The sequence below is a fragment of the Marmota monax genome, unplaced genomic scaffold (genome assembly GCF_021218885.2).
Source record: "Marmota monax isolate L192 unplaced genomic scaffold, Marmota_monax_Labrador192_F-V1.1 WCK01_AAM20220418_F8-fsc00368, whole genome shotgun sequence".
Classification (NCBI taxonomy): Eukaryota; Metazoa; Chordata; class Mammalia; order Rodentia; family Sciuridae; genus Marmota; species Marmota monax.
The window spans coordinates 385,891-410,763 of NW_026695118.1; the positions used below are offsets into that span (position 1 = coordinate 385,891).

At 54.7% G+C, this 24,873-nt stretch overlaps 1 protein-coding gene across 7 annotated transcripts in view; it reads right to left on the reverse strand.

Moving 5' to 3' along the window:
- Positions 1-24,873, reverse strand: part of Mad1l1 (mitotic arrest deficient 1 like 1) — a 351,813-nt gene that overhangs the window by 88,839 nt on the left and 238,101 nt on the right. For all 7 annotated transcript variants that reach the window (XM_046428170.2, XM_046428172.2, XM_046428171.2 and 4 more), the window contains one exon: positions 7,501-7,708. In XM_046428170.2, coding sequence (XP_046284126.1) covers positions 7,501-7,708 — 208 coding nt within the window. The remainder of the gene's footprint in view (positions 1-7,500; positions 7,709-24,873) is intronic.

A 24,873-nucleotide genomic window follows, 5' to 3' on the forward strand; every position in this document is an offset into this window, starting at 1 on the left:
GGAGTTTGTTGTCATCTGTCTGATTCTGGCTCTACCTGGCCCAGACATGAAAGCACCTCAAGCCTGGCCTGAGTGAGGCACAGACAGGGTGTCAAGGGCTGCCCTTGCTTTCTGGCATGAGAAGCAAGTGACAGAAATCTGTCCTTTTATCTTTCTTCTTCCATCCAGCAGCCAGGCAATCCTGGGCTACAGCTGCACAGACGCCTGGAGCCTGGTAGTTGGGGCGAACCCTGCTGCGTTTCCTCTCGGCACGGTGGCTGGCATAGTCGGGGACAAAGCCAGCAGGGTCCTGCAAAGGGAACTCACGGGGGTCCTGAGGACCTCCCTGAGCTGAGCATGGGGGTTACACCCAGAACACACACCAAGGGCTCGAGAACTGGACTCTGGGCTAACCCACTGCCCAGGACTCAAACTGGCCCACCCAGACCACAGCATCAGAAGCTCTGAGAAGCATGGCAAAGACCCATGGGCTGGACTGCCATGAGGAATTGGGCAGAGTGCCCATGACAATCAGCAGAAACCAACGTTCTGTACAGAGTGTAGAAAGACCTGGAATGGCCTCACATGGCATTCAAAATGTCCAGAATACAACTCAGAATTAAGCTGTACATGAGAATCCAGGAAAATACAGACCTGCTGAGAAGAACACGACTACCAGACACAAGACAACAGAGATGCTGGTATCTTTAAAGCACGATTTACAGACGCTTTAGAGGCCCCAGTTTCCACAGTCCACTGAGAAGCAGCACTGGCTCATGGAAACCACATCCCTATCTGTACCCCTTTACCTGACAAATGTCACACTGCTACACTAACATACACCGAACCTACCAGACTTGGCGCTGCAGGGCATATGTTTCCTACCTTCGACTTCTGATCTATGAATGTCACTGCTTTTACTGTCTAACAAATCCCACCTGTTACATGGAGGGAAACTGTCAGAGTGAATGTAGATTATTCACAGAAACCTCAGGGGCCACAGGAAAGCAGACACTGCTGCTTGTTAAAGGCCTAAAAGACCTGCTGGCCAGGACCTCCACCCCCAGCACAGAAGCCTTGCTGCTCTACTGGAGGGACCTGCAGCACTGGGGTGCAGGGACTGGGGCTCAGAGCATAGTAGCAGCCACGGAATGTGGAACGGGCAAGAAGCCATGCAGGGCCACAGTGGTAAAGTTCCACATCCTACTTCCTGCTTCCACCTTGCACTGTGTACATACCTTTATGTATAAGCAGACTGAGGCCTGGGAGGTGGTGACTCTGCCCCAGGGGCTCAGGGACTGTGACTTAGGACAGGCCCACACTAAATGGGAGCAGTGCACTGATGTCTGGCACTGACAGGTTGGCATCTCACCCTTCCGTGCCACCATAGCTGAGGTGGGCTGCACTGCCATGGTGTGGGAGCAGGAAGAGGGCAGTCAGTCTGCAGAGGCAGCGGCCTAGGCGTGAACGAGACAGAGGCACTGCCCTCTGTCCCAGCCCCAGGTGGGGAGCACTGAGGTGCAGCCCCAAACCAAGCCCCCGGATGTCCTCCTTCCCAGGGCTGGGTCAGGGGAGCTCAGTGCAGCCTGCTTTCCCTCGTCTCCTCCCTAGAGACATCCCTGGGATCCGCTGTGCCCACACAGTCAGGCAGTGGCAAAACTGATCACCTTCAAAGTGCCACCCTGACAGGACTAGATTGTTTTAATATTAATGCACTGCCTGATTAAACTGCGATTAATAATCTCTCTGGCAAAGTCTGGGTGCAGCAGGGGCCATGCAGGCAGCCAGAAGGCAGCGTGGGGAGGCTGGGGCCCAGATTTCTGCCAGCAGGGTTGTGCTCTTGGTGTGGGGTCGGAGAGGCCAGGCAGTTACCCCAGGGCCCCGAGGGCAGAGGCCATCTTGTTTGTTTCTGTCCTCTCTGGCCCCCAGAGCCAGGGCCCAGGCCAGAGAAAAAAAGCCCTCAGAAACTCATGGTAAACATAAAATGGAGGCCAAACGAGGGTGGACTGCCTGAGAGAGAAGCCAGCGCGGTCTCCAATGCCCACCTCACCCACCTGCTCTTTCTGGCCTCTCTTCCAGAACTGGCAGACTGTCTATGATCTAGGTCTCTTGGTGGTGACAGCTCTGCTGTCCACCAACCTGCAAGCCTGTGCCCTGAAGCCCAATCACCAGAGGCTGGGAGCCTGGGAGGGACCCTGCCAACAACTCAAAGCCTGGAGAGGCGGAACTGAACAGCTTCCATGGAGGACAGCGACCCGTCCAGCAATGGAGAAGTCACAGCTGTCTGCCTGCCTGCGGCCTGGGAGCTACAACAAGGTGCTAGATGCCCTAATAAGTTGGCAGGGGAGGTGGGCACATCCGCAGAAAGAGTGTACCCTCAGCTGAGCTAGACCACTGGGCCTTGGCCTGCAACTTCATCTGTTTATGTCTCGGTTTCCTCATCTGTGCTCAGAAACAGGTTGGGGGGTGCAGAGTGGCCACAACGAAATTCTGAGGAATTCTGCTAGGAGCCAGGGAGATAGGCAGGAGGCTGCCAGGACCATGGTCCTCCTCTGTCAATGACACATCTTCCCCTTTCCAGGTGTGAGCCCACCAATAGCACGAGGAGCAGACCTTCCCCCAAAGGGCAGCCTCACTCCTCCAAACACATCCTCCGACCTCATCCCAGCTGTCCCCCTGCTAGGCAATGGGGGCTCTTCCCCCACAAGAAAGGCCTCCAAGAAGGGGGCCTAGGGTGACCCGACTCTTCCCACCTGCCCACTGAACAGTGGTGCCCAGTCACCTTGCCTGTCCCCATGGCATCCTCAGAGGCTACTGGGCTTCTGCTGAGCCTCTGTCACTAAGCTTCTACAGCTTGCCATCAGCCTTATTCTCGTCAACTTTACATTTTGTTTTCATGTACAACTTCAGAGCTCAGTAACACAAAGAGACTTGTCAGGGAGCAGCCACCCCCACACCTTGCCGCCTGCCCTTTCCCTGGGACCCTGGCTTTCGCTTTGTTTTTTAGTACCTCCACCTTGGTACTAAACATTTCTCCAACCTCTGACATGGTGTCTTCTGGATCTGACACTGGTGTCACCTACTGCCTTCTGGTGAGCCAGGAAGATGCCCTGTAAACTCCCTCCTACTTCCTGGATTCTGTATCTTTTTTCTTGGTTTACTCCCTCATTTTATTGGAGTACATCCTAGACTAACTTTCCAAGAAAGGATATAGGACAGGTAAATTTTAAAACACCGTGACCATCTGAAAATGACAGTGGGCATGTCATGGGTCCTAAGCTCCAAGTCACTTCCATTAAGTGCCTCCTACTTTCTTATGCTGCTGCTGAGGAATGTTAGGTCATTTTGGTCCCTGGCCCTTAGAGAAGGGATGTCTTGTTTTCCTTTGGAATTTCCCAGGGTCTCCTCTGTCCACAAGGCTCTGGAGTGCCATCAGGATGTGCGCAGGAGGACCTGCCCTCACCTGTGCAAAGGACCTTCTGTGCATCTTCCATGGGGATTCGCTCCCTGCCTGCTGGGAACCCTCCCTCAGAGCTCCAGGTACACCCTCTTGCACCCCGGGTTCCTTCTATGCACTGCAGGGCTGGTCCTCTGCACGTCTCACCTCTATTTCCTTTTCTTCATCTGTCTTTTTGTGCAATTTTCTGATAAGCCTGCTCAACTTCATCTTAAAAATGTTCAATTAAAACTTCCATTTGACTCTGGACACTTTTACACGCCCAGAGCTCGTTCTCTCTCTGAATTGCTTGAAGGCACCTGTTCTCATGGTGCTACTGAAAAGCCTTTCTCACTGGTCAGGTTCAAGATGCCTCTTTTGGGTTCTCTTCTGCTCTGGAGGCCCATTCCCCCAGTGGGCACTTTGTACATGTTGCTCTGTAGTTTGCACATTTAGGTGTGTTTTCTTTTTCTTTTTTTTTTTTTTTTTTTTGCCTTCCAGAGTTCTGAAAATCCTTGGCTATCCTCCAACCCCTGGCTATCCTTTATCATCAGGAGATGTGTCATGGGGCACCCAAGGACCTCTGAGCAGGAGAGGAAAGCCTGTCCTCTGTGGACCACACCATGGAGATCGCTGTCCCCTGGGACCTCCAGTCAGCACCCTCCCAGGCTGGTCAACATCTCCCAGGAAAAGTTCTCACTGGGGCTGCAGGGTCACCTTAGGACTTACCTGCAGCTGTCCACCTCAGCTTCTGTGTTCTCTCTGGGCCTCCTGTCCTGACTGGACCTGTCCAGGGCCCTTTCCCTGTCATCTATGTGACATGGAGGGTGTGTGAGCAGAGCACAGGGTCCATCTCAGGGCTTCTGAATTAGTCTGAGATGGGGCCTAAGAATCTGCATTTCTCAAGTTCCAGGTAGGGTTGCACCAGCCTGAGGCCCTCACTTCAGGAAGCACTGTTGCAAGAGAATAAGTGGCTGGGTTTTTAGTTTTTTATTTTTATTTATTTATTTTTTTAATCTTTCCTGGGGGAGAGGCTACTGCCCACGAATAGGGTGAGGGAAAGACCTGGGACAATCTCTTAATTAAATTCTCAACCAAGGTCCTAGGTCTCCTCATCTTAGCCAGGCACCTCCCCAGGGCCATCTGCTGCTGTTCCTTCCTGGGCCCTCTGGGGAGTCTTGTGGCTTGAGCAGACTGGCTCTTTGGCCACGCACTGGTTTAGAACCCTCTTTCCTGAGCACTCAGTCATCAAGGGCTCAGCTCTTCTTAAAAGATTTGAAAGTTCGCTGCTGCATCGTCTCTGTGGGTGTAAATCTTACAGCAAGCAAAACAAAAACCAACCTGCCTCACTGTGAGTTCAGGGGCCTGGGAGGTACAGCACACGGGCAAGTCCAGTGAGCCACCTGGGCTTAGATGCCCCACCTCATGCCACAGGCCTCCTTCCTGCCCTCACCTCCAGCCACACTCTTGACAGGCTGCCCATGTCTGACCTGAGTCCCTCATCCTCCAGCTTCCAGGCAACCTTGGACTTGCCCTTCTTCTTGAAGGGAAGCTCTGGGTGTCTCTCAGTTCCCTAAGTGTCACAAAATCTATCTGCTGTGGCCTCTACCATTCACCACAGCCAGACTCCCTGCACTGAGTGCCCAAGACCAGCACAGCCTGGTCCACAGGAGGAGCTCAGCACATATGACCAGAAAAATGAATTGGCAGTCAATGGGCAAATGCTTAAGGGACACCAGGTGATGCTGGGTCTCTCCCAAGAATCTTTTTGCAAGGAAGAGGTCTACCTGTGATGTTCTGAGTCTGCATTCTTTGCTCTAAAACCTGCCATGGACACATAGATGGCACAAGGCAGGAGAATCCATGGCTGGAAGGAGTACAAGGATGACACTGTCACACCACAGCATGGCAGAAGAAGCCTGCGTGGTGGGAGGGCTGGGAAGACGCCCAGAGCTGCCACCAGCTTGCCAGGTGGTCCCATGATAGGTTTCCTCTTTCCTTGGCCTATTTCCTACCTGGGTTCTGCTGGAGGCCTGGCCCGTGGCCACAAAGCCCGCCCTCAGGTCAGCAGGAGACCTCCCATTCACAGCATGCTCTGCCCCAAACTGGGTCTGCCCCAGACTCCCCAGGCCAGCTCATAGGCAGGCTGGTGACTGGGCAGGGGCATCTACTCCAGGAGAGTCCCTCCTGGCTGCTTTCCCGTAGCCTTAGCAGCGATGCCAAGAACAAAAGAGCACTGGTGGAGAGAATTCAGAAGCGTGAGGATTAGGAAGCACTTTAGGGACTGGCTGTCCCCACAGCACACTGTGCCATTCCTTTGCTCTGCTCCACCCCGGAAAGGGAGTGGCCCAGGAACTGCCAGGGATGGGTTCCTGGTCTGGTTCTGGCACATTTCTCAGGGTGTCTGGATGCCTTGGTCTACAGAAAGTAGGACAGGACCTAATAAAGGTCAATGTGAGTTCATGCAGAGACCCCAAATGTTAATTCTAAACCCCCGAGATGGGAGAGACGGGGTGAGGTATGGGGGGGAATGTGTGCGTGAGTATGCACTGCCCACATATGCTGGACGCCAGGTCACAGGGAGCCATATAAACAGCCGCCATCCTCTAAGACACTGAGAGACGGCGAGTCCCACTACCTCCCATACTGCTCGGAGCCCAAGCCCACAGGAAGTGGTATAAGAAAGGCCCTATCACACAGGGGGCGCTGGCAACCTGAGCGCCAGGGCAGGTTCCAAGACTCGGGGTGCCCCAAGACCACCACGTGCTAAGGATAGTTATAAGAACCTTGTAACAAGACCAGGGACAATAAAATATAGCTGGTGAACAGTTACTGAGTGCCAGCCATGTGCCAGGCACTCTGCAGTGCCAATGTGGTCTGTCTCACAGCTGAGACACAGAAGCTGCGGGAAGTCCCAGTGCTAGGAATGGCACAGTTGTCACTCCATCTCAGGCCTGGGTGCCCCCAAGCCTTGCTGGGCAGGAGACTTCCTGTGTCCTAGGGCTTCCTCCATCACTCACAGACTGGAGGTCTTGGTCCCTGGGTAGGAGCACACAGCAGGAGGGAGACGACACAGGAATGAGGAGGAGGACGAGGGCAACTGCCCTGATGCTTCAGACTGGCTTGGCGCTGCAGGAAGGGGCCTAGCAGGCCAATAACCTCTCTCCCACTCCAGGACTCTCAAGGGGAGCGTCAAGCGCCTCCACAGCATGAGATGACACACACACAGAGGAAGCAAAGGGCCTCACAGGGTGACAAGCAGCCTGAGCGAACGTGAGATGCAAGTGTCAACAAAACAGCAGCCTCCAGCCTCCAGGCCCCAGCCCAGCAGACACTCCTGCAAGTGCCCCCAAGAGTGAGCCATCGGATGCCCAAGCGGAGGAGTGGAAGGGTCACACTCCTCCCGGGTCACTCTGAGGCCCTGCTCAGGCAATACCAAGCACTCTCCAATGCAGACAGTGCACAGGGCACCTCAGCCCCCAGAGCCTCTGCGAGCACCCTCCATGCAGATGTGTACATTTCTCTGCAGCTGCAGAGTGGACACAGCCAACGCAGGACTTGGGGACTGCAATGCTCTCCAAGGCCATGAAGAGACTCAGCATTGGAGGTGACGAGCACAGGCTCCAAGGGTTGTTTGGCTTCCAGGCGGGAGAGGGTGGTGAGAGGCACCGACTTGGAGCTGCCCTCGTTCCTCCCTGGTGTCACAGGCCCTTGCAGCAAGGGCCCCTGGGCTCTTTGAAGTGTACTTAGACCCATGAAAGATGGCCCCTGTTCTCACGGAGAATTGGATTTACTCATGATTAATGGGGCACACACAAACTGATAAATGATATTAATTTGTTCCAGGGGTCTGAGAAGATCTCCACTGCTTACCTCTCTAGTGCTGCCTGAGTTATTTCCTGCCGCCTGCAGATGTGGATGACCAACCCTGTTTGCACAGCCCGGCAGGAAAGTCTCTATGGACCATGGGGGTCCTCATGCTCTGTCCCCAAGGCCTGGCTGCCCAGGGCTACAGCCACGCTGCCCCCCTGTGACACTGAGGTGAACCTGCCCACTGGATGCCAGGGGCTGGGCAATGGCCTTACCTGCCACCTCCTTGGATGAAGGCAGGCTGCTGCTGGCCTCCAGGTCAGCGGGGATGGGGCCCCCTCTCTCCAGAGCACGCACGAGCCCTCGAAGACGCTCACACTCCTCCTGCAGCTGGTCCCGGTCTTCACGTAGACGCTGCTTGGCCGCGCTGGTGGGGTTCATGCTCATGTGCAGCACTTTGGTTCTGCTCTGGTCGTAGTCACCCTGGGGGACCAAGCACAGCACAGGATCACCTCAGTGTGGGTCAGACCATGAGGCTTTGACGATGCAAACAGAAGAGACAAGAGGCTCATAATACTGAGTGTGAGGATCAAGAAATTGTCAGGAGCTGAGCACAATGAGGCTGTCAGGGGGCCACACAGCAGGCCCGAGTCTCAGGGCTATAGGGCTGCTGAGTGGTACAGACAAGGCCCTTCCCCTCTCTGAGTTCTGCTGTTTCACCAATAAGAGATCACGTTGTCACTTGCCTTGAAGAGTTACTGAATTAAGGAGAGAAAATAAACCAGCTGGCCCACCCCTTGGGACACTGCAGGTCCTCACCACACATGTGTCTCTGCCAAGGCTTCTTAAATCCAATCTAAGAACCACTCATGACACAAATACTTGAATGACTGGGCTTTTACTACCCCCATACTGTGCCTCTCCCTACCCACAGTGATAAAATAAAACTAAATACTTCTATGATTTGGAATGATTTTAGACTTATGGAGAGCCAGTACAGAGTGTCACCGCTGACCACATGCCAGTTGCTGACCTCTCCCAGGAACACAGTCTACCTGCCAGACCAGCACCAGCCAGGCAACCCCCAAGGAGAGGACAAGGCCCGAGCCCAGCAGGCTCCACCACACCTCACAGTCTTCAATCACTGATACCTCGCAGTACCACAGCAAGGTCAGCGCAAGCCACATGACCCTGACCTCACCACCCAGACACCAATTCCAGAGGGACTGAAATCTTGTTACAAGGTAAAGTTTTAAAGAAAACATAAAAGAACACCTTCACAAATATGGAGTGGCAAATTGGTAAATAACGTTCAAGAGGTGCCTCTTTAACAGGAAGGGAGGAGCAAGCCTAGACTCAGGGCGCTAAGAACTCCTGTTCATCAAGGTCCAGGTGACCAGAAACACACACCCGACCGAGGACTCAAACCCCGAATACACGAAGAATTCAAGAGTGAATGAGAAATGTTAGGGACTTCACTTGAAAATAGGCGAAAACCAGACAGATGCAGGCACCCCAAGGGCTATGAGCACATGGAGAGGGGCTCACACAGGTCACAAGGGGATCGAAAACTGAGGCCAGCGAGGTGCCCACATCCATGTCGCACACACAGAGGGCAGCCCTCCTGGCGGGGGGCAGAGCAGCCAAGCAGTGTGTGAGACAGCAGCGTGAGTGGGCACAACTTTCCATAACAGCATGTGGCAAATCCTCTGAAGAGACCCATCTTGCTGCCTAGGAAGACCAGGAGACAGCCATGCTACCTCTGCTGGACCAGGATAGACCTCTGTGGGTCTGAGGTGACTCAGGAACATGGTCAGAAGCTGTGCTCTCAGGCCATCATGTCCCTGGGCTGTCCTGCTCCCGGAGAGAACAAGGGAGGAAGGCGTCAAAGCCTTTTGGAACCTTCTCTTGGCACTGCCTGGGCCTCTGCAGAGAACTGCCACCCAGGTGAGGAGGCCCTATAACCTGCTCCAGGGAAGGCCTTGGGGCCAGGGACAACACTAACAGGGCAGGCATGTGGCTCAGGGACATGTTCCACCTGACAAGCAGGGTGCTACTGGGCCACAGAGCCCATCCCTCAGAGCCACATTCCACCCTGTTCCATTGGTGAGGGACACTGGGCCTACAGAGGGAGACTGTGCTTGTTTCCTCCCGGCTCCCCCCCCCACAGGGACTTCCCTCTCTCCCTACCCTTATGCCTCCTGCCCACAAGTCCCTCTTTCCTCTAAGGAGCAGGGGAAACGGCTACCATTGTTCAGAGCAGCAAATGCTCTGGGTGGGGAAAGAAGCTGGGGGAGAGGTCAGGCAGGCCGAGCATGGGGATCTTCTAGCTTTCCAGGAGCTCAAGCTGTGTGGGGCACTGTCCCTCCATTGAAGGATGGTGTGGATAAGACTGGACAGTGCCCCTCAAGCATTTCACCAGGGGCCAAAACCTGCCAGTTCTTGGCTAGCCTCCCAGAACCCCACAAGATGTGACTCCTAAGAAGAGCAGGGAGCTGGGAGAGGCCCAGCAAGATCCCACCCTGGACACCACCCCTTGGAACTAAAAGATCCTGCCGCCACCTCAGACAGCAAACTGCTGGCCCTCAAGTCCTTCTGCAGAAGAGGCCAGTGGAGACGGAAATGAAGACATGGGCCAGAGACTCATGGGCACCACAGTGGCGGCAGAAGCCATTGCAGAGAGCAAGCTGGGTTTGCAAACAAGGCTCCTGCCTACCTCCAGAGCCTCCCTCAGTGCAGGAGGACAGGCGAGGCCTCCATCAGTGCATGGAAGAAAGGGGGGAGGGGGAGGAAGCGGCATGAGGCCAGGGCGGGAGAGGATTTGCATGTCTCTTTCTGGGTTTTCTGAGAAACTTGTAAAACCCCAAAAGATAAAGAGACCCCTGGAACTTCAGCTGAATCACACATGTCAGGGTTGAAAGGATTATTTCATCCAATTTCAACAGTCTGGGGAGATAACCAAGCGTGTGAAATTCTACCGCCCAAGCCGCCCGGGAGAGCCTCTGACAGCAGCCGCTGGGGCCTGTCTTGTGGAGCCTGCGCATCTGGACACGGGTCGGTTTCCCTCAGCACAGAGCTCAGGAAGCCAGGAAGACGGAGAGAACCAGGCCCAGCACTCCCCGTGCAGTCAGAGGGTACACCTGGGCCTCATCTGCAGGACACCTTCTCTGCCCTAAACACCCAACTCTGGCTGTGACGAGCAAGCAGCCATGGTGGACAGACGCATGAGCAAGCAAGGCTAAATGTCAACACTGTGTCACAGAGACCCAAACCAGAATTCCATATGATTTTCACATGTTCCAAAACATTCTTTTGATCTTTCTTTGCAAATGTTTATAAACCTAAAAACAATTCTTGGTTTATGGGCTGGGCAAAGCAGACTGGTTGGTCATGTCAAATTGCCCCCTGGGTGAGGATGAGACACGTGGCCTTCACAAGTCCCTTTCCTGACTCACAAATGTTCCTATCCCCCAGGGCAGCAACACATGACCCCTTGGGGCCTGGGCTGGGACCACGGCTTCCTCCTCCTCCTCTTCCCTAGAATGCAACACAACTGACCTCCTGGGAGAGAAGCCTCAAGTCGTGGTGAGGTAGAAGCACAGATACATCCTGGAGGCCACCAGCATGACCCTGGACAGGACTGTACCTGCCAGGCCTCAGCATCCTCCCATAGCTGTGAGAGATGCAGGTGGGGGTCAGGAAGCATGTGATGTACCTAAGGCTGGCCCTTCTTCCCAGCAGGCCTGTGAACGTCAAGGCCCCTGGGCGGAACGCTGTTGTGGAAAAACCCAACACCACATGGCAGGCACAGGAGCTATCAGCTCCCACTGAGACCCAAACTCCTGATGATCAGTCCATCTGCAGAGATTATGTTTTCCTTGAAAAAACTCAGGGTCCCCTCTGTGCATCGGGGAACTTAAAGGTCAAAAATAAGATCCAAGCTGGGCATGGTGGTCCATGCCTACAATTCAGGGGCTTCGGAGGCTGAGGTGGGAGGATGGAAAGTTCAAACCCAGCCTCAGCAACTTAGCAAGGCCCTTAGCAACTTAGTGAGACCTTATTTCAAAATAAAAAATAAAAAGGGCTGGAGATGTGGCTCAGTGGTTAAGTGCCCCTGGGTTCAGTCCCTGGTCCCTGCCCACTCCCATCCCCCCCAAAAAGGGGTTCAACTAATTAAACCAACTCAAAACAGAAGAGAACAAACAGAAATTCTTAAAAAGTCTGATGAACTGGAGAAAAAATGATGATTCCTATGAAATCTATACACATCCAAAGCAAAGTACTGGAGGGCCACCAGACATTAGGGGGGCACATGTGTGACCAGGCTGCCCACATCTGACATGACAGTGTCTTCAGGCCCAGGGATGAAGACTGTCTCTGGTACTCCCTGCCCCTCCCGGGGTGTGATGACCAGCCTACCCAAAGAGTGTGGCTAGGTGCTAAGCTGGGCTGGCTGGGAAAAGGGGTTTGATTTGTACAAAGCCACCATGTCCAGGCTGAGACCAAACTCCTAAACCTGTCCTCATTAGCACCTAGTACTTGCCCCATCCTGCTGCCCACAGAGATGCAGCAGGTGGATGGACAAGCCTAGCAGGCAGGGCAGAAATGGTAACAGGTGGTCAGAAGGCTCTGAAGCCTGCCTCCACCTCGGGCAGGAGGCACTGAACCCTAGTCTGGAGTCTGTGGCAGGAGCTGGGAGAGCCAGGGGCTGCACTGCTGGCCACGGCCTGGAGCAAACTTCCCTTCTGCACCTGGGCAATGTGGGTATCCTGCTCTCGGGAAGGCCGAGGGCTGAAGAAACTAGAGACACTGAGTGCTCCAAGGACACCAAGGTCATAAACATGTTAACTATTTCTATAAACTAAATTGACTTTCCGTGATGCCTAGAGATGGCAGAGTCCCGTGGAGGCAACACGAGGAGGGATGGGAATGCTGGACAGGAGAGGCAGGGATGGCTAATGCCACACTCCCTGCTGCCACATATAATGATACCACCATGCCCTGGCGCTGAGGGTCAGAGTGAGGCTCCTCGGCAGGCATGTTGCTAAGGGGATGGGGCCAGACAGCGAGTATGGCTGAGAATGTGAGGTCCTGCAGGGGATGGTGTTTGTAAGAGGCACCTACCACCCAGAATCTTCCATGCTGTCTGCAGAACACCATGTCCTGAAATGTCCTGGCCAGACAGGGGCTTCCCAACAGGAACCATGGGGAGTGTGAGGTGATTGGTGCAGGATGTGAGGAAGGAGCAGGTGAACACAGCTAATGTAGTACACTTTCTGGGTGCCCAATGGGAAACCCTGGGGTGTCTTAAGGACCATGTGACCCTCATTTCCCCCTACACGCGGCCTAGTCGGCACAGTATGACTAGCCAGGGTACTAGCTGGGTAGTGAGGGCGGGGCTCAGGGTCTAGATCTATGCTCCTCTGCAGCCTCCTTCCTGAGCCATCGCCCTCCCCAGAAGGGGAGGCCCTATTTCTCCCTGGGAGAGGAAGGAGACAGTCAGCCACCTGAGACCCTCCTATTGAAGGGAGCTGCCAGGGACAGGACTTCACCCTACACTGTAGACCAGGGAAGTGACACGACACTGCAGTGCCCGCCTGTGACAGCACCCAACAAAGACCTACTGCACAGAACCATTGACAGGGACAGCCACCACCCCTCCACTGCTCCCAAACAATGACAACAGTGACAGCTACCGCACCTCCACTTGCACCTTAAGACAGTCACATCATCTTAGACATTTACTCTATTAGCTGTCTCCCACCAGGAGGTCAGCCCACGGGGACAGGGACTACATCTGGCTCACTGCTGCTCTGCCAGTACTGAGAATAGTGCCTGCCACATGGTGTCCAATATGAGTTTGCCGAATGAATGGATGACAGGCATAACATCTCGTGGACCGAGATAGTCCTATGGGCTGAGAAATCAGACACCAGTTGGTGAGGATAACGTGTGAAATAAAGTCTGATGGGTCCTGAGAAAGGGTTCCAGCCTCTCTTCTTTGATAACCAGCCAGTCCCTCCAGAGCTCTTCTATCACTTGCCTGGTCTTGTGGGGGGGGGGGGGGCAGTGCAGTGCCACTGCTGCTGTGTGTGGGCAAGGGGTGCAGTGCAGGTGGCGCTGCCTGTCCCCCATGGTGCACACTCAGGGGTCAGACCCAAGTAGGCCCCGTGCCCGGTGCTGAGTTCCCAGGAGGGCTTCTGAGCTTAGTATGGGACGTGTAGCCAGGCAGTGAAGACAAAGGGGCTAAAGGGCAGGAGGGGAGCCCTGTAAGTGTCACCAATTATCAAGGCCTGCACAGCTATACAATCCTCCCACAGAAAGATCACATCACCAGCCGGGCTTGGTGGTGCACGCCTGTAATCCTGAGGCTTAGGAGGCTGAGGCAAGAGTCTTGAGAGTTCAAAGCCAGCCTCAGCAAAAGCAATGCCCTAAGCAACTCAGTGAGACCCTGTCTCTAATAAAACACAAAATAAGGCAGGGGATGTGGCTCAGTGGTCGAGTGCCCCTGAGTTCAATCCCTGGTACAAAAAAAAAAGCCAAGAAAGAAAGATCACACCACCCGATCCACCCAGGCCTCTGATCCAAGAAAGAACCAGCCAGTAGCTGCACCGCAGACGGGGAGGCTGGACAGAGGTCAGGTGGACTGGATAGCCTCCACAGCCAAGGGTGCTGGGTCACTGCTCTCCAAAATGTATCCACCATCTGGCCATCAGACATCACCCCAGGACAGCCCACCTCTGGCCCTCTGGGCAGGCTCCTCTTGCTCCTTGCTGGGGCTCGGGTCGGCATGCTCAGAGCGGGCTGAGCAGCTGCGTGGAGGCAACAGAGACCACCCCACCCAGGATCATGAGTGCGAGGCCCATTCCTCAGTCCGTTGCTCTCGTCACAGAGAAGGGTAAACCCAGCTCCATCTCCAGTCCCGCCCCAACCCCGGGCAACATCTTGCCCATAGCGGGCCCTGGGGTGTTTGCGCCAACATGAAGGAGTGCCACGCGGGGGGCTGGCGCTGCGTGGAACGAGCAGATGGGAGCGGGTGGACGGCTTTGCTGAGATCGCTGCTAGACGACAGTGCTGAAGAAGAAAGGGGGAAATGGCTGTAATCTTCCGCTAAAATTTGTCGCCTTGTTTGATTCACAGCTGAGAAAACTGTTGAGACACTGACAAGAATCTCAAAAGGAAAGTTTGGAACCTTCCTTTGATGCGATGGTGCAATTATTGACTAAACAAAAACATTTCGCTTGCTGAGTGAGCGGGCTGACGGCTTCTGCGGGCGGTCGCAGCTAAACAGGAGCAACCAGTCAGCAGAGGGGAAGCCACTCCCTGGCCTGTGGATCCGGGTCCAGCTTCCCCCAAGCCAGGCCTGTGGACTGTGCTCCCGAGAAGAATCTGCTCAGGGGCTCAGGGAGCATGGGCCTCACGTCCCTGGAGACACGAAGCTAGGGGGTGTTAAGGGGCACAGTGCAGATTCCCTGAGGGCCGGTGCCCTGGGACAGCCTGAGGCTCCACCCCTGGCCGGTCTACTTCGGGGACTTCTTTCTCAAGTCCATGTAAATTCAGATGAACAGCCACTGCCCTGGGTGGGATCATCATCGGCTTCATTTCTGCTCCTCATGTAAGTTCTGCCCCTAATGTGCAGGCCCCCATCTTCAGGGCCTCGGTTTCCCTCTGTGAAACAGTGAGAGGGAACTGGATCTTTAAGGACCTTCTTTTTTAAGTACAAAACCTCCCTGAGTGCCTGCATGCTGAGGCGCTCCTGCGTCCCTGCCAGGCAGGCGGCTGCCCCAGGGCCCAGCTGCCCCTGGGAAGGTCTCGGGCAGCAGGCAGGGAGGGAGGGCAGCCTGCCACCCTGTACTTGACTCGCATACTAAGAGACCCTGCTGGGAAGAGGCAGCAACGCAAGGAGAATTAAAAAGCACAGTTAAATAACCGCCAATCCTTATGCATATTTATAAATCATCCAGCCTCAAAACCAAATCAATACCCCTCCTGGCAGAAGGAGACACAGCTTGGCAACAAGAGCAAGGCAGCTTTCGGTGGCTGCTGGGTCTGGGGCTGGAGAAGGGGCAGAACTGAACCAGGAAAAAGGCAGAGGCCAGGAGCCCAGCCCTGTACGTGGAACCCCCCGTATCCCACGTCGAGGCTGGAGTCCCAGCTCTAAGGGTGAGGACAAGGGAGGGCAGGGCTAGGAGAGGGAAGGGCCTGCCAGGGCCCAGCACAGGTTGGGGACTCATCTCACAACGCTCCCTGGATGACAGTCTATTGGGTTCCTAGTGACAAGGCAGATGACAACGTGGAAGAGAGCATATCTGTCCATCCCTGACCCCATGCTAAACTCCAGGCCACCAAGGTGACCATGACAGGGAGGCACCAGGGTCAGGGGAACTGGGGGAAGCCTTCCTCAGCCAGGGAAGGGCTGAGTGCTGAGCCGCCACAGCCAGTAGAGTCCTCTGAAGGAACAGCCCAGGGGGAGCCCCCCAAGCCCCATATCTCAGCCACCTGGCTCAGACCCTTCACAATCCTCAGGCCCTGGGCTATGAACTGTGAGCAACAAGTTCTCAAAAAGGGACAAGAAGAGGGACAGGCAGCTGGGCTTGGGCAGCTGCCTCAGGAAGCCCACGTGACCCTCTGCTAGTCCATAGGCAGGGCAGGGAGGCGCCTCCTTTATAGATCACTGAGGTTTGAACTGGGTTAATCTGGGCTGAACCTCAGGCCTCCAAGACCACGCAGCCCGAGCATCGCCAGCCCACACCCTGCTGCCTGCTGGGATGGCCTGCAGGGAGGTGGAGCTTGCAGCTCTGAGGGGAGGGCAGAGCCCTCTCACTGCCCAGTGAGGCTGGATGTGCCAGACACATGGGACCCATGGGGAAAGACAGACAGCGGCCACCACAGATGCTGCAGCTCCCCACCCCCACCCCAGCCCTGATAGCAAAGGCCTGGCCCTTGCTCACTTTAGCAGCACAACATGGGCCTCCTCAAGGCAAGTGCCCAGGGCATGGCCCTTGGAACTGGCATTCTGCTGTCCAAAACATGTACTGCTGTGTGCTGGGTTTGAGACTCAATCACACTCCTTTCTCTCTGAGCCTCAATTTCCTCATCTGTATAATGGAAGTCTGGCTGCTTGGGAAGAGCAATGGGTCCACAGACGAGAGGATGGTCTTTACAACACCTGCATAGGGTGTCAGGTCCCCACAGGGCTCTTGAAGCAAGGACTAAAAGTGCTGATCCTGAGGCCTGTCTCCCAGCTCTGTCTCCCAAGGCCCTTGGCTCATCCTCAACTCCACTCTGTCTGAAAACATGGGCCTCTCCCCCCCACACACAGCAGAGCCCAGGGGTGTCCATCAAACCAGGTACAGTGAAGTACTAGATCCTCTCTCATCTACGTTGCATTTTTTTGTCTTTTAAACCCAGTGGACCTACAGGTCGTTGTGTTTTTCTTCTCCTCCTAACTTGGAAAAAAGCTGGATCTGATCCATTTCTCCCAAAAGGATCCCAGAGCAGGCAAAGCCAAATCCAATGTCCAAGATCACAGGAGGGGCCAAGGCAGTGCCCAGTTGGGGACACACCTTGGTGATGCCACATAAGGCTGGAGCTATATCTGGACAGTCACATCAGCGCCTGCAGGAAGGACGGCACTATCCTAAGAGAGGGGCCAGGGCCTCCAGAGGCTGGGGACAAGCTCAGGGCCAGTCTGCGGTAGCAGGACCAGAGGTGCTGCTGGGACCAGTGTTCACAGCTTGGCCCTGTGTCCCTTCCTCTTCCCACAGCTGTCAAGGTGAGGAAAGCAAAGCCTTCCCACCCACATCTGAATTTGGCTTCCTGCCCCAGCACACCACAGCTTCGGACACCCAAGTGGCAGGGTAAGGGAGACAGGTTGAAGGGAGGGCATGATACTCAGTGACCAGCCCTGGGCAAGCTTCCACCTTGGGATGGAGGAGGCTGCCAGATGGCCTTTGCACAGTCATGATAAGATCCATGCTGGACAGACATCTGGGCTCACGCCTGGGACTGGTGGCTGATGTGGGGACCCAGGAGAGCCCAGTTAGGTCTCAGTTTCACCAGCTACAAACTGCATGACTTTGGGCCAATTCTTGGCACCCCAATCTTGTTCTTGGGATGTCCAGAGGTGAGGACAACCCAACTCACTGGCCAGTGGAAAGCAGCCATCCTATCCTACGCCTACCCTGGAGGACACGGCCACATAGCGGGGACAAGGGCTGGGCGGAGCAACGAGAGCACAAACTCCCTCCCACTGGGCATCTCGAGTGTCTGCCATCCTCCCACACATCCAGTGCCACCTGGTGACCATGTGCTCTTCGTCAGCACTTCCCTGACCTCAGCTCTGTCAGCAGAGCAGGACCATCAGCACAGCCAACTTCAGCAAGCTACCATCCCCTGTACACTCCCTGGGGTCCCAGGAGGTGAGCTGCTATTAGAGGCAGCATGTGAGCAATTTGGAGGGAAGAGTCACAAAGAAAATCTACTAGATGGGAAGGGCTGAAGGCAGTTTGGATGGTGCAGGTCCTGACCCGGACTCAACACCTCCCCGCTCCCCCCAGCTCCATTGGCCTCTCAGGACTCACACTGCCTGCAGGCCCTGCAGGTGGGTTACTCTGGTGGGGACATTGGCAAACTCAAGATGGCGGCAACCACTGTAGGTGAGTGAAGGGCGGGGAGTGGCCAGGGCCCCTTGACTCTGGTGATAGGTTGGGATGGCTGCTCACTTCCCAGCCTGGCTCCAGGCCCTGTTCTTGGAGGAGGAGGAATGTGGTCCTGTTTGCACTGGTCAGGCTACAGTTTGGGGCTGCTCTTCCTGGCATCCCTGGGGAGCCAGTGATCCAGGCCCCAGAAGCAGCTCTGGAAATCAGGTGGCCTCTGCTCTCATGGGCTCTCCATGAGAAGGCAAATGACTTCAGCCCAAACCACCCCACCTGATTCTTGGTAAGAGCTGGCAGAAGCCTCGGACACAGGCTGGCAAACGGAGAAGCAGCTGGTGAATGATGGCCTAGGTGTAGTGGCAAGTTCTGATGGCCAAGGGCCACGGAGGGCTGAATGGCACCTGATGGGAGTGAGCCCAGACAGCAGCCACCCCAGCACTTTGTCATGGACACCAAGAGGTTGGGTCCCCCGTCCATGGCCTGTGTTGCTCCAGGAGATGCCCAACAAAGTTCCCGTCTTAACCATTTCTGAGTGGACAGTTCAGTGGCATTAAGCACATCCATCTTGTGTGGCCATCAACACTAGTCACCTCCAGAACCTTCTCACTTTCCTACACTGAAACTCTGCACCCATTAAACACCCAACTCCCTGCTGTGACACCCTGTCTCCAGGGATCTTGCAGAGGTGTATTGACCTTAGTGACTGGCTAATTTCTACAGCACAGCAGTTTGTATCAAAATTCCATTCTTTTTTAAAGCTGAATAATACTCCACAGTTATGGATGGACCACATTTTATTTATCATTTAATTGTCAGTGGACACTTGGAGTCTCCATGTTTTGACCACTGTGAACATGGCGCCCATGTATGTGAGTCCCTGCTTTTGAGGCCTAGGAGTGGACTTTCTGGGTCCCACAGCTAATGTGCTTTCTAAGATCAATACAACACCCGTGAGAGAATCATAAAACCATATGAGATGCATCTCATGATCTTTTCTGTCTGTGGCACCAGAGTTAGTTTATCTCTACCAAGTCCAAGTTCTCCAGCCATTGAAATCCCTTTGCTTGGGCAAGGTTGACCCAATAATGGAATGGTGTACAAGGTTGGGAGAGGACCTGCCTGCGAGGCCCAAGACCCTGAGAACCCACACAGCTCCTATTGGCCTATTTCTGATATGGGTGGCGAGAGGGGTGCTTAGTGTGGTGCCCACTGTGCAGGGCCCCTGTGAGTGCTGCTCCCCTGCCATCCTGCTCCCTGCTAGGTCCTATCAGTTCCTGGAGATCACCTGAGGGTAGGGATTGGCTTTGCTGTCCCATGGAGAACAGCATGTCTCACGGTTGGGCGTTGCCCTGGGCTGCCCTGATGTGTCCAACCTTTATCACAGCCTGGCTGTGAGGTGATACAGGACTCACCTAAAACCTTGGCAAGGACCACATGGAGATGAAGGAAGGTGCTGCAGCCCACAGGTACATCACCACTCTGAGAATGACAGTGTGGATGTGGACGCCACAGGGAGAGGCAGCCTGTGGCCACAGATCCTGCTACTCCCTGGGCCACTTGCTTTCTGGTTGTGTGGGCAGTGGTGGTAAAGATGCATGGGTGTCCTGATGAATACGAGCAAAAAGACACCATGCCGCTGCATGATGGGACTGTGAGCAACGTGTGTGCCTGCCAAATGGCCTTCTCCCCTGACTGTCTGCTGGTCCATGTCTGTGGGGGATGAGGCCCCAAGGCCAGGGGGCCACAGAAGCAGGGGGCCAGTGTGCTGGGTGCTCCAGCTGGTGCTCAGGGCTGGTGGGCCCAAGGGACTGAGCTTCTCAGGAGGAGAGAGGAGAAGGGGCTTAGCATGCAGGACACATCATTCTTCTCATAAAAAAATCAAAAGAAATCAGCACTGTGGAAATTTCACCACACAAATGCACATCAACGAACTGGCTTTTTTTAGTCTTCGGCGTTAATAAACATGAGCAGCCTGTGTTCACCTCGGTGGGTCTGGGCTTTTTTTCTGCTTTATAAGTGTTTTATTTTACATAAACATCCAGCAGGGCAGGCCTGGGCAGCAGGGCCAGGAAGAGACACCGAGACCTGCTCTGCCACAGCACCAGACAGGATGGAGCTGAGATGCACATATTCCTGTCCTCCCTGGAAATGTGAAGGTACTGACAGAGTCACCACAATGGGCCACAGAGTCCAGTGTTCATGGGTCACCAGCAGCACTCAGCAAGGACACGTGACTAAAGTGAAAGGTGAAGACTAGGGCCAGGAAAATAAGCAGCCAGATACAAAACCCACAAGTGAATTCACTAGACAGGTACAAATGTGTCTGTAACACGTTCCAACGAGACACAGAGTCCTGACAAATGGAGACCCTGATGTCCTTGTGAAAGAGAAAATGCTGAATCTCCTCAAGTCCATCTTCTTACTTCACATGATCCTGGTGAAGATTTCAAGTTAGTGGACTGTTGCTCATGCTGCCCAGCACACAGAGCTCCCAGGTTGATGCCTGGGCAGGGGTAGAGGAGGGCAGCCACAGGAGGGTATCTGGTTCTCTTCTCTGCAGCTCCCACATGAGTGGGAAGTAGCAGCGCAGGCATTCCAGGCATTCATGGCAGAAATAGGGGGCAACACAGACGGACAGCCTAGGACACTACTGAGGGACATGACTTGGGGCAGTGGGTCTGGACTGTGGCTGTGCTGCTTCCTTGCTGTGTGGTGGGTCACAAGAGTTTATGGCCTTTGGCACAGCAGGAGCAATGACATCCCCTCCTCGTGGTGTCCCTGGGAGATTTAAGTGGAGACACAGCCCTGGCGTTGTCCTGTCCTAAGGAAGAGCTCAGGCTCTTCCACGGAGTAAGCTCTGGAGCTCCAGAGCTCTCAGGGACTCTCCCCACATTCCTGTGGGGGTGATACCCACAGAACATTCCACAAGTATTGCAGTGGGCTGCCAAGAAATCAACTGTCTTGGCCAAGAGCTGGGGATCAACAGCAGAACCAAAGGTTTAAGGGCTCCTGAGAAGAGCCCATTCTGCCTTAGGGTCTGGACAGGTGGGGCTGAAGCTGCTTTTGAAGTATGCAGAGAGGCTTGGCAGGCAGGCCAGGGGAGTGGCACAGATCCAGGGCAAATGGGTTGCCCCTGGGGCAGCAGCCAGTGGTGAGAGGGACCAGCAGGATCCAGGAGGGCCCAGGGTGGGCAGCTCCTGGGCACTGTAGGGAAGGCACTCAGGCTGTCAGGGCATCGATAGGGGGCAGGCTTGGGGATAAGGAGGAGGTGAGACCAGGAGCCTGGTGCTACTTCCTGTGACGCAGACAGGAGCGGGGAGCTCTCTAGGCACTGGAAGCTTTCTGCTCAGAGGGAAACCAGCAATTTTCTACCCACTCCATTTCCAAAAAAGATACACTTATTTTAAATGTCACTGGGCAGCTAGTCTGGGCTCCCTCCTAAGCAGCACTTCAGGCAGGCTGCATAGCAGCCTCACCCAGCCGGAGGGAGGAGTAGGAGGTACCCGCGGAGGGCAGCCTCACTCTGGAGAGCAGGGGAAGTCTCAGGGGAGGGGTCTATCAGCCTCGACCACCAACTTTCCTGGTAAAGCACCCTGATTAGACAATACCGAGGGATGGCGGGGGCATAGGCTTCAGAACCTCAGAGATGAATTCTGCTTAATTACATGCATGCTGAAGTATTTAGAGAAAAGTATACAGATGTCTGCAATTTACTTTAAAATGCATCAAAAGAATAAAACGGACTGATGGATGTGGAGGGATGGGTAGAGATGTTGTAGAGCAGCATTCCTGGCAGGATGTAGGTGGTGGGTAAGCAGGCATTCACTGTAACATTCTTCTGACTTCTCTGTGCGCTTAAAAATGCCCATAATAAAATGCTGGGGGATATCCAGGAGGACTGGGTTTAAATGCTGGCCCCATTACTAATGGGTGACACTGACTAAAGGGGGCACCCACAGAGCACCAGGGCTTGATCTGTGCTGCATGTCCTCATGGAAACTTGCTGTTGCTGAGTGGAAACAGCCTGTCCTGCTGGGAAGTCAGTGTCCAGCACAGGCAGGCCAACGCATGGACAAACTCCTCTGTGCTCCAGGTGATCAGAGCACTCGACCTGGTTCTAGCCCATCAGAACCACATGGAAAACCATGTACTTTATCACCAACATGAGACAGTGAGGCCCATGATATTACCTTGAATAACTGTAACAGCTACAGCATTGACTTGGCTTATCAGGGACATGCTGGGCCCTCTAGGAGCTGCATGCTCCCAAGACAGCCTACAAGGGAGGCCCATATCCTGGGGAGAGTGCTGACACAACCCCAGACATTGGAGGCTAAGTCTTCAAGGGCCAGGGCCCACCTACCATGAAGAGGGACACTGGATGGGGTCTATTAGGATTAAAGGTAGGAAAAAAGGACTCTGAGGTCCCTGCTGCTAGGTTCTTGGTCCCAGGCCAGTGCCTAGGGTAGGGAACAGGAGACCACTGACTCAGAGACTCCAGGAAAGGAGAACTAGCACCTCTGGGTGGGCAGAATGCCCTAGGCTGCAGGCCTCAGGGACAGGACTAGGTCTCCTGCATGCCCTGCTGCTGTGGCTGCACCAACAGCCCTAGAAATGGTCTGAGGACCATAGATCTGGAGGTCCACCAGGTGTGCCAAATTCTTATCCTCATTTGAGAACACTGTCACAATTCCACCATCTGCTGTAGGAAATGGTAGGTCTGAGTTTATCCTTCACATACCAGCTACCTAGGCCACGGTCCCCCATCTCCAAATTGGGTCTCTTCACAACCTTGGCAGCAACAGCCTAAGCTTGCGTCCATCTGACCGCTGGTGGGAGGCCCTCCTGTGCAGATAGGCCCTGGTACCCCGCCCACCTGTAGCTACATTAGGAATGTAGCACATCACCCCTGGCCAGTGTGCACATAACCAATGACCCTCAGAGAGGACGGCATCATCACAGCCAGCCCCCACACAGGCCAATACAATGACCAATCTTCCCTGAGCACAAGAGTGTACCCACAAACCCAGCTCTAAGAGGTAACTGGAGATTTGCTTCCTCACCAACCAGCTGCAAACTAATTATGAAAAGTTCCAACTAGTTGGGCTCCCTCTCCAAGCATATGTTCCCAATTAAGCCACGCTGCAGCTGATTCCAATCAATTTTCTATGCGCCCCGACCTGGAGAGGTTCTCCTCCTCCAGAGGGAGCAGAGAGTAGGAGGCGTACTGCGAATGAGCACGTCAGCAATGCTCCTGGGTGGGATGCATGCTAACCTTTGCCCTCAAAGATGGAAAGGACAGAAGGAGATGCACATGAGCATGTTTGGAGCACCAAATCCGAGCCAAGAGTTGTGGTAGACCCCTGGCATGTGATGTCCCCAACATGTGGATATCATCACCCCTATCTCATAAAGGAGGTATTGGGATTCAGAGAGTCTGGCGTGTCCAGCATGGGCCACCCCCTGAGCCAGTGACCTTTCTCTTTCTCCATGTATTAATCACCTTCTGATCCACTCACTCTGCCTGGGCCACTCCTGAGCCAGCCGTGTTCCTGCTCCCCTTTTGCAAAACCAGTCCCCGTGTCAGGCTTCTGTCACTGCTCCTTCATACCAAGTGGATGGAAAATGAGTCTAGCTTTGGCATGGGGGATTGACAGGAACTTCTCTTACTATGGGTGACAATACCATGGGCAGGACCAGCTCAGCCCTGGATAGATGCCTTTCACCACCCTGGCACAGGTGCAGCTGGGGCCACCACCTGCAGCCAGCATGGGGTCTTCATGCTGCCGCTGGTGACCTGGCACAACAGAATAGGGCCACCTGGGCCACAGCCAGATGTAGGCTTCCCAAGAAGTTCTCATGCACTTCTGAGAGGGGAGTGAGAAAGGCAGAGGGGCAGGCTAGGAGCCCAGAGTGAGAGAGGCAGAGGGGCAGGCTAGGAGCACAAAGAGGGAGGAAGACAGGGCCCAGCTCACCCCCAGCGGTGCTCCTCTGCCCAGGCACCCTTGACAGAAGAGCTCAACTTCTGAGCGGACATCTCCTCACCAGGGACACAGGGCCACACTACTTCACCCCAGGGAAGGTACAGTAGGTATGGTGCAAGGCAGATGCATGTGGTCACCAAAGGGATGACCACTGTGGTCTGGGGATTTGGACCATCACCCAATCCTCCTGAACGGCACCCATGTGTAGGGTAGGTGTGGCCCTGGGTGCCACTGGAGTCCAGCTGAGCTCTAGTGCTGTTGGAGGTGGGGGTGGCTTAATACTGGGACACGGAGTTGGGGATCTGTTGCTGTGGCCTGAGGTCAAGAGGACAGCAGGGCTGCAGTATGGCAAGCAGCCTGGCTCCAAGCAGCCAGAAGAAGCTCAGGCAGCCAAGAGTCTGTGCCAGAGAAGCTCAAGACACCATGGGGTCCATGTGGCTTCCTCCCCAAGCTTGGCTCTAAAAAATCTGCTTCCCCAGTAGCATAATCACAGCTGACAGTGGCTGCAGGGCTGTCTAGAAGCTTCTTCCATGGCGAGAGCCAATCCCACAGCCCCACTCCATGCCTCTGAGCTTATTTCCTCCCTGTTCACCTGGACAGTCATCCCTGTAGTCCCAGGCTGGGCTCTTGGTCTTCATGCCATGGTATGAACCCTGTTCTTCAGGACATCAGGCCCAGCCTTCTACTAACCCTTTTGGCCACACTTTGGGTATTACTCACACGCACACCCAGCGCCTGTCTGCTAGATGGTTCCCCACTCCACTGTACTGTGGAAGTAAGGAGACCTGGGCTCAGAAAGCAGGTGTGGACATGAGCTAACAGGGCCATGGTCTACCAGGTTGATGCCCAGCCATCAGCTCTGAGCAGCATCTCACAGCAAGAGGCTCACCCCAATAAGGGCCCACATGGAGCTCTATAATCACAGAAGGCCTGGCTAACTACAGTTTCATGCCAACCCACATAGGTGCATAGGGTAGCTGGCACTGACCACCAGATGTGCTGCCCT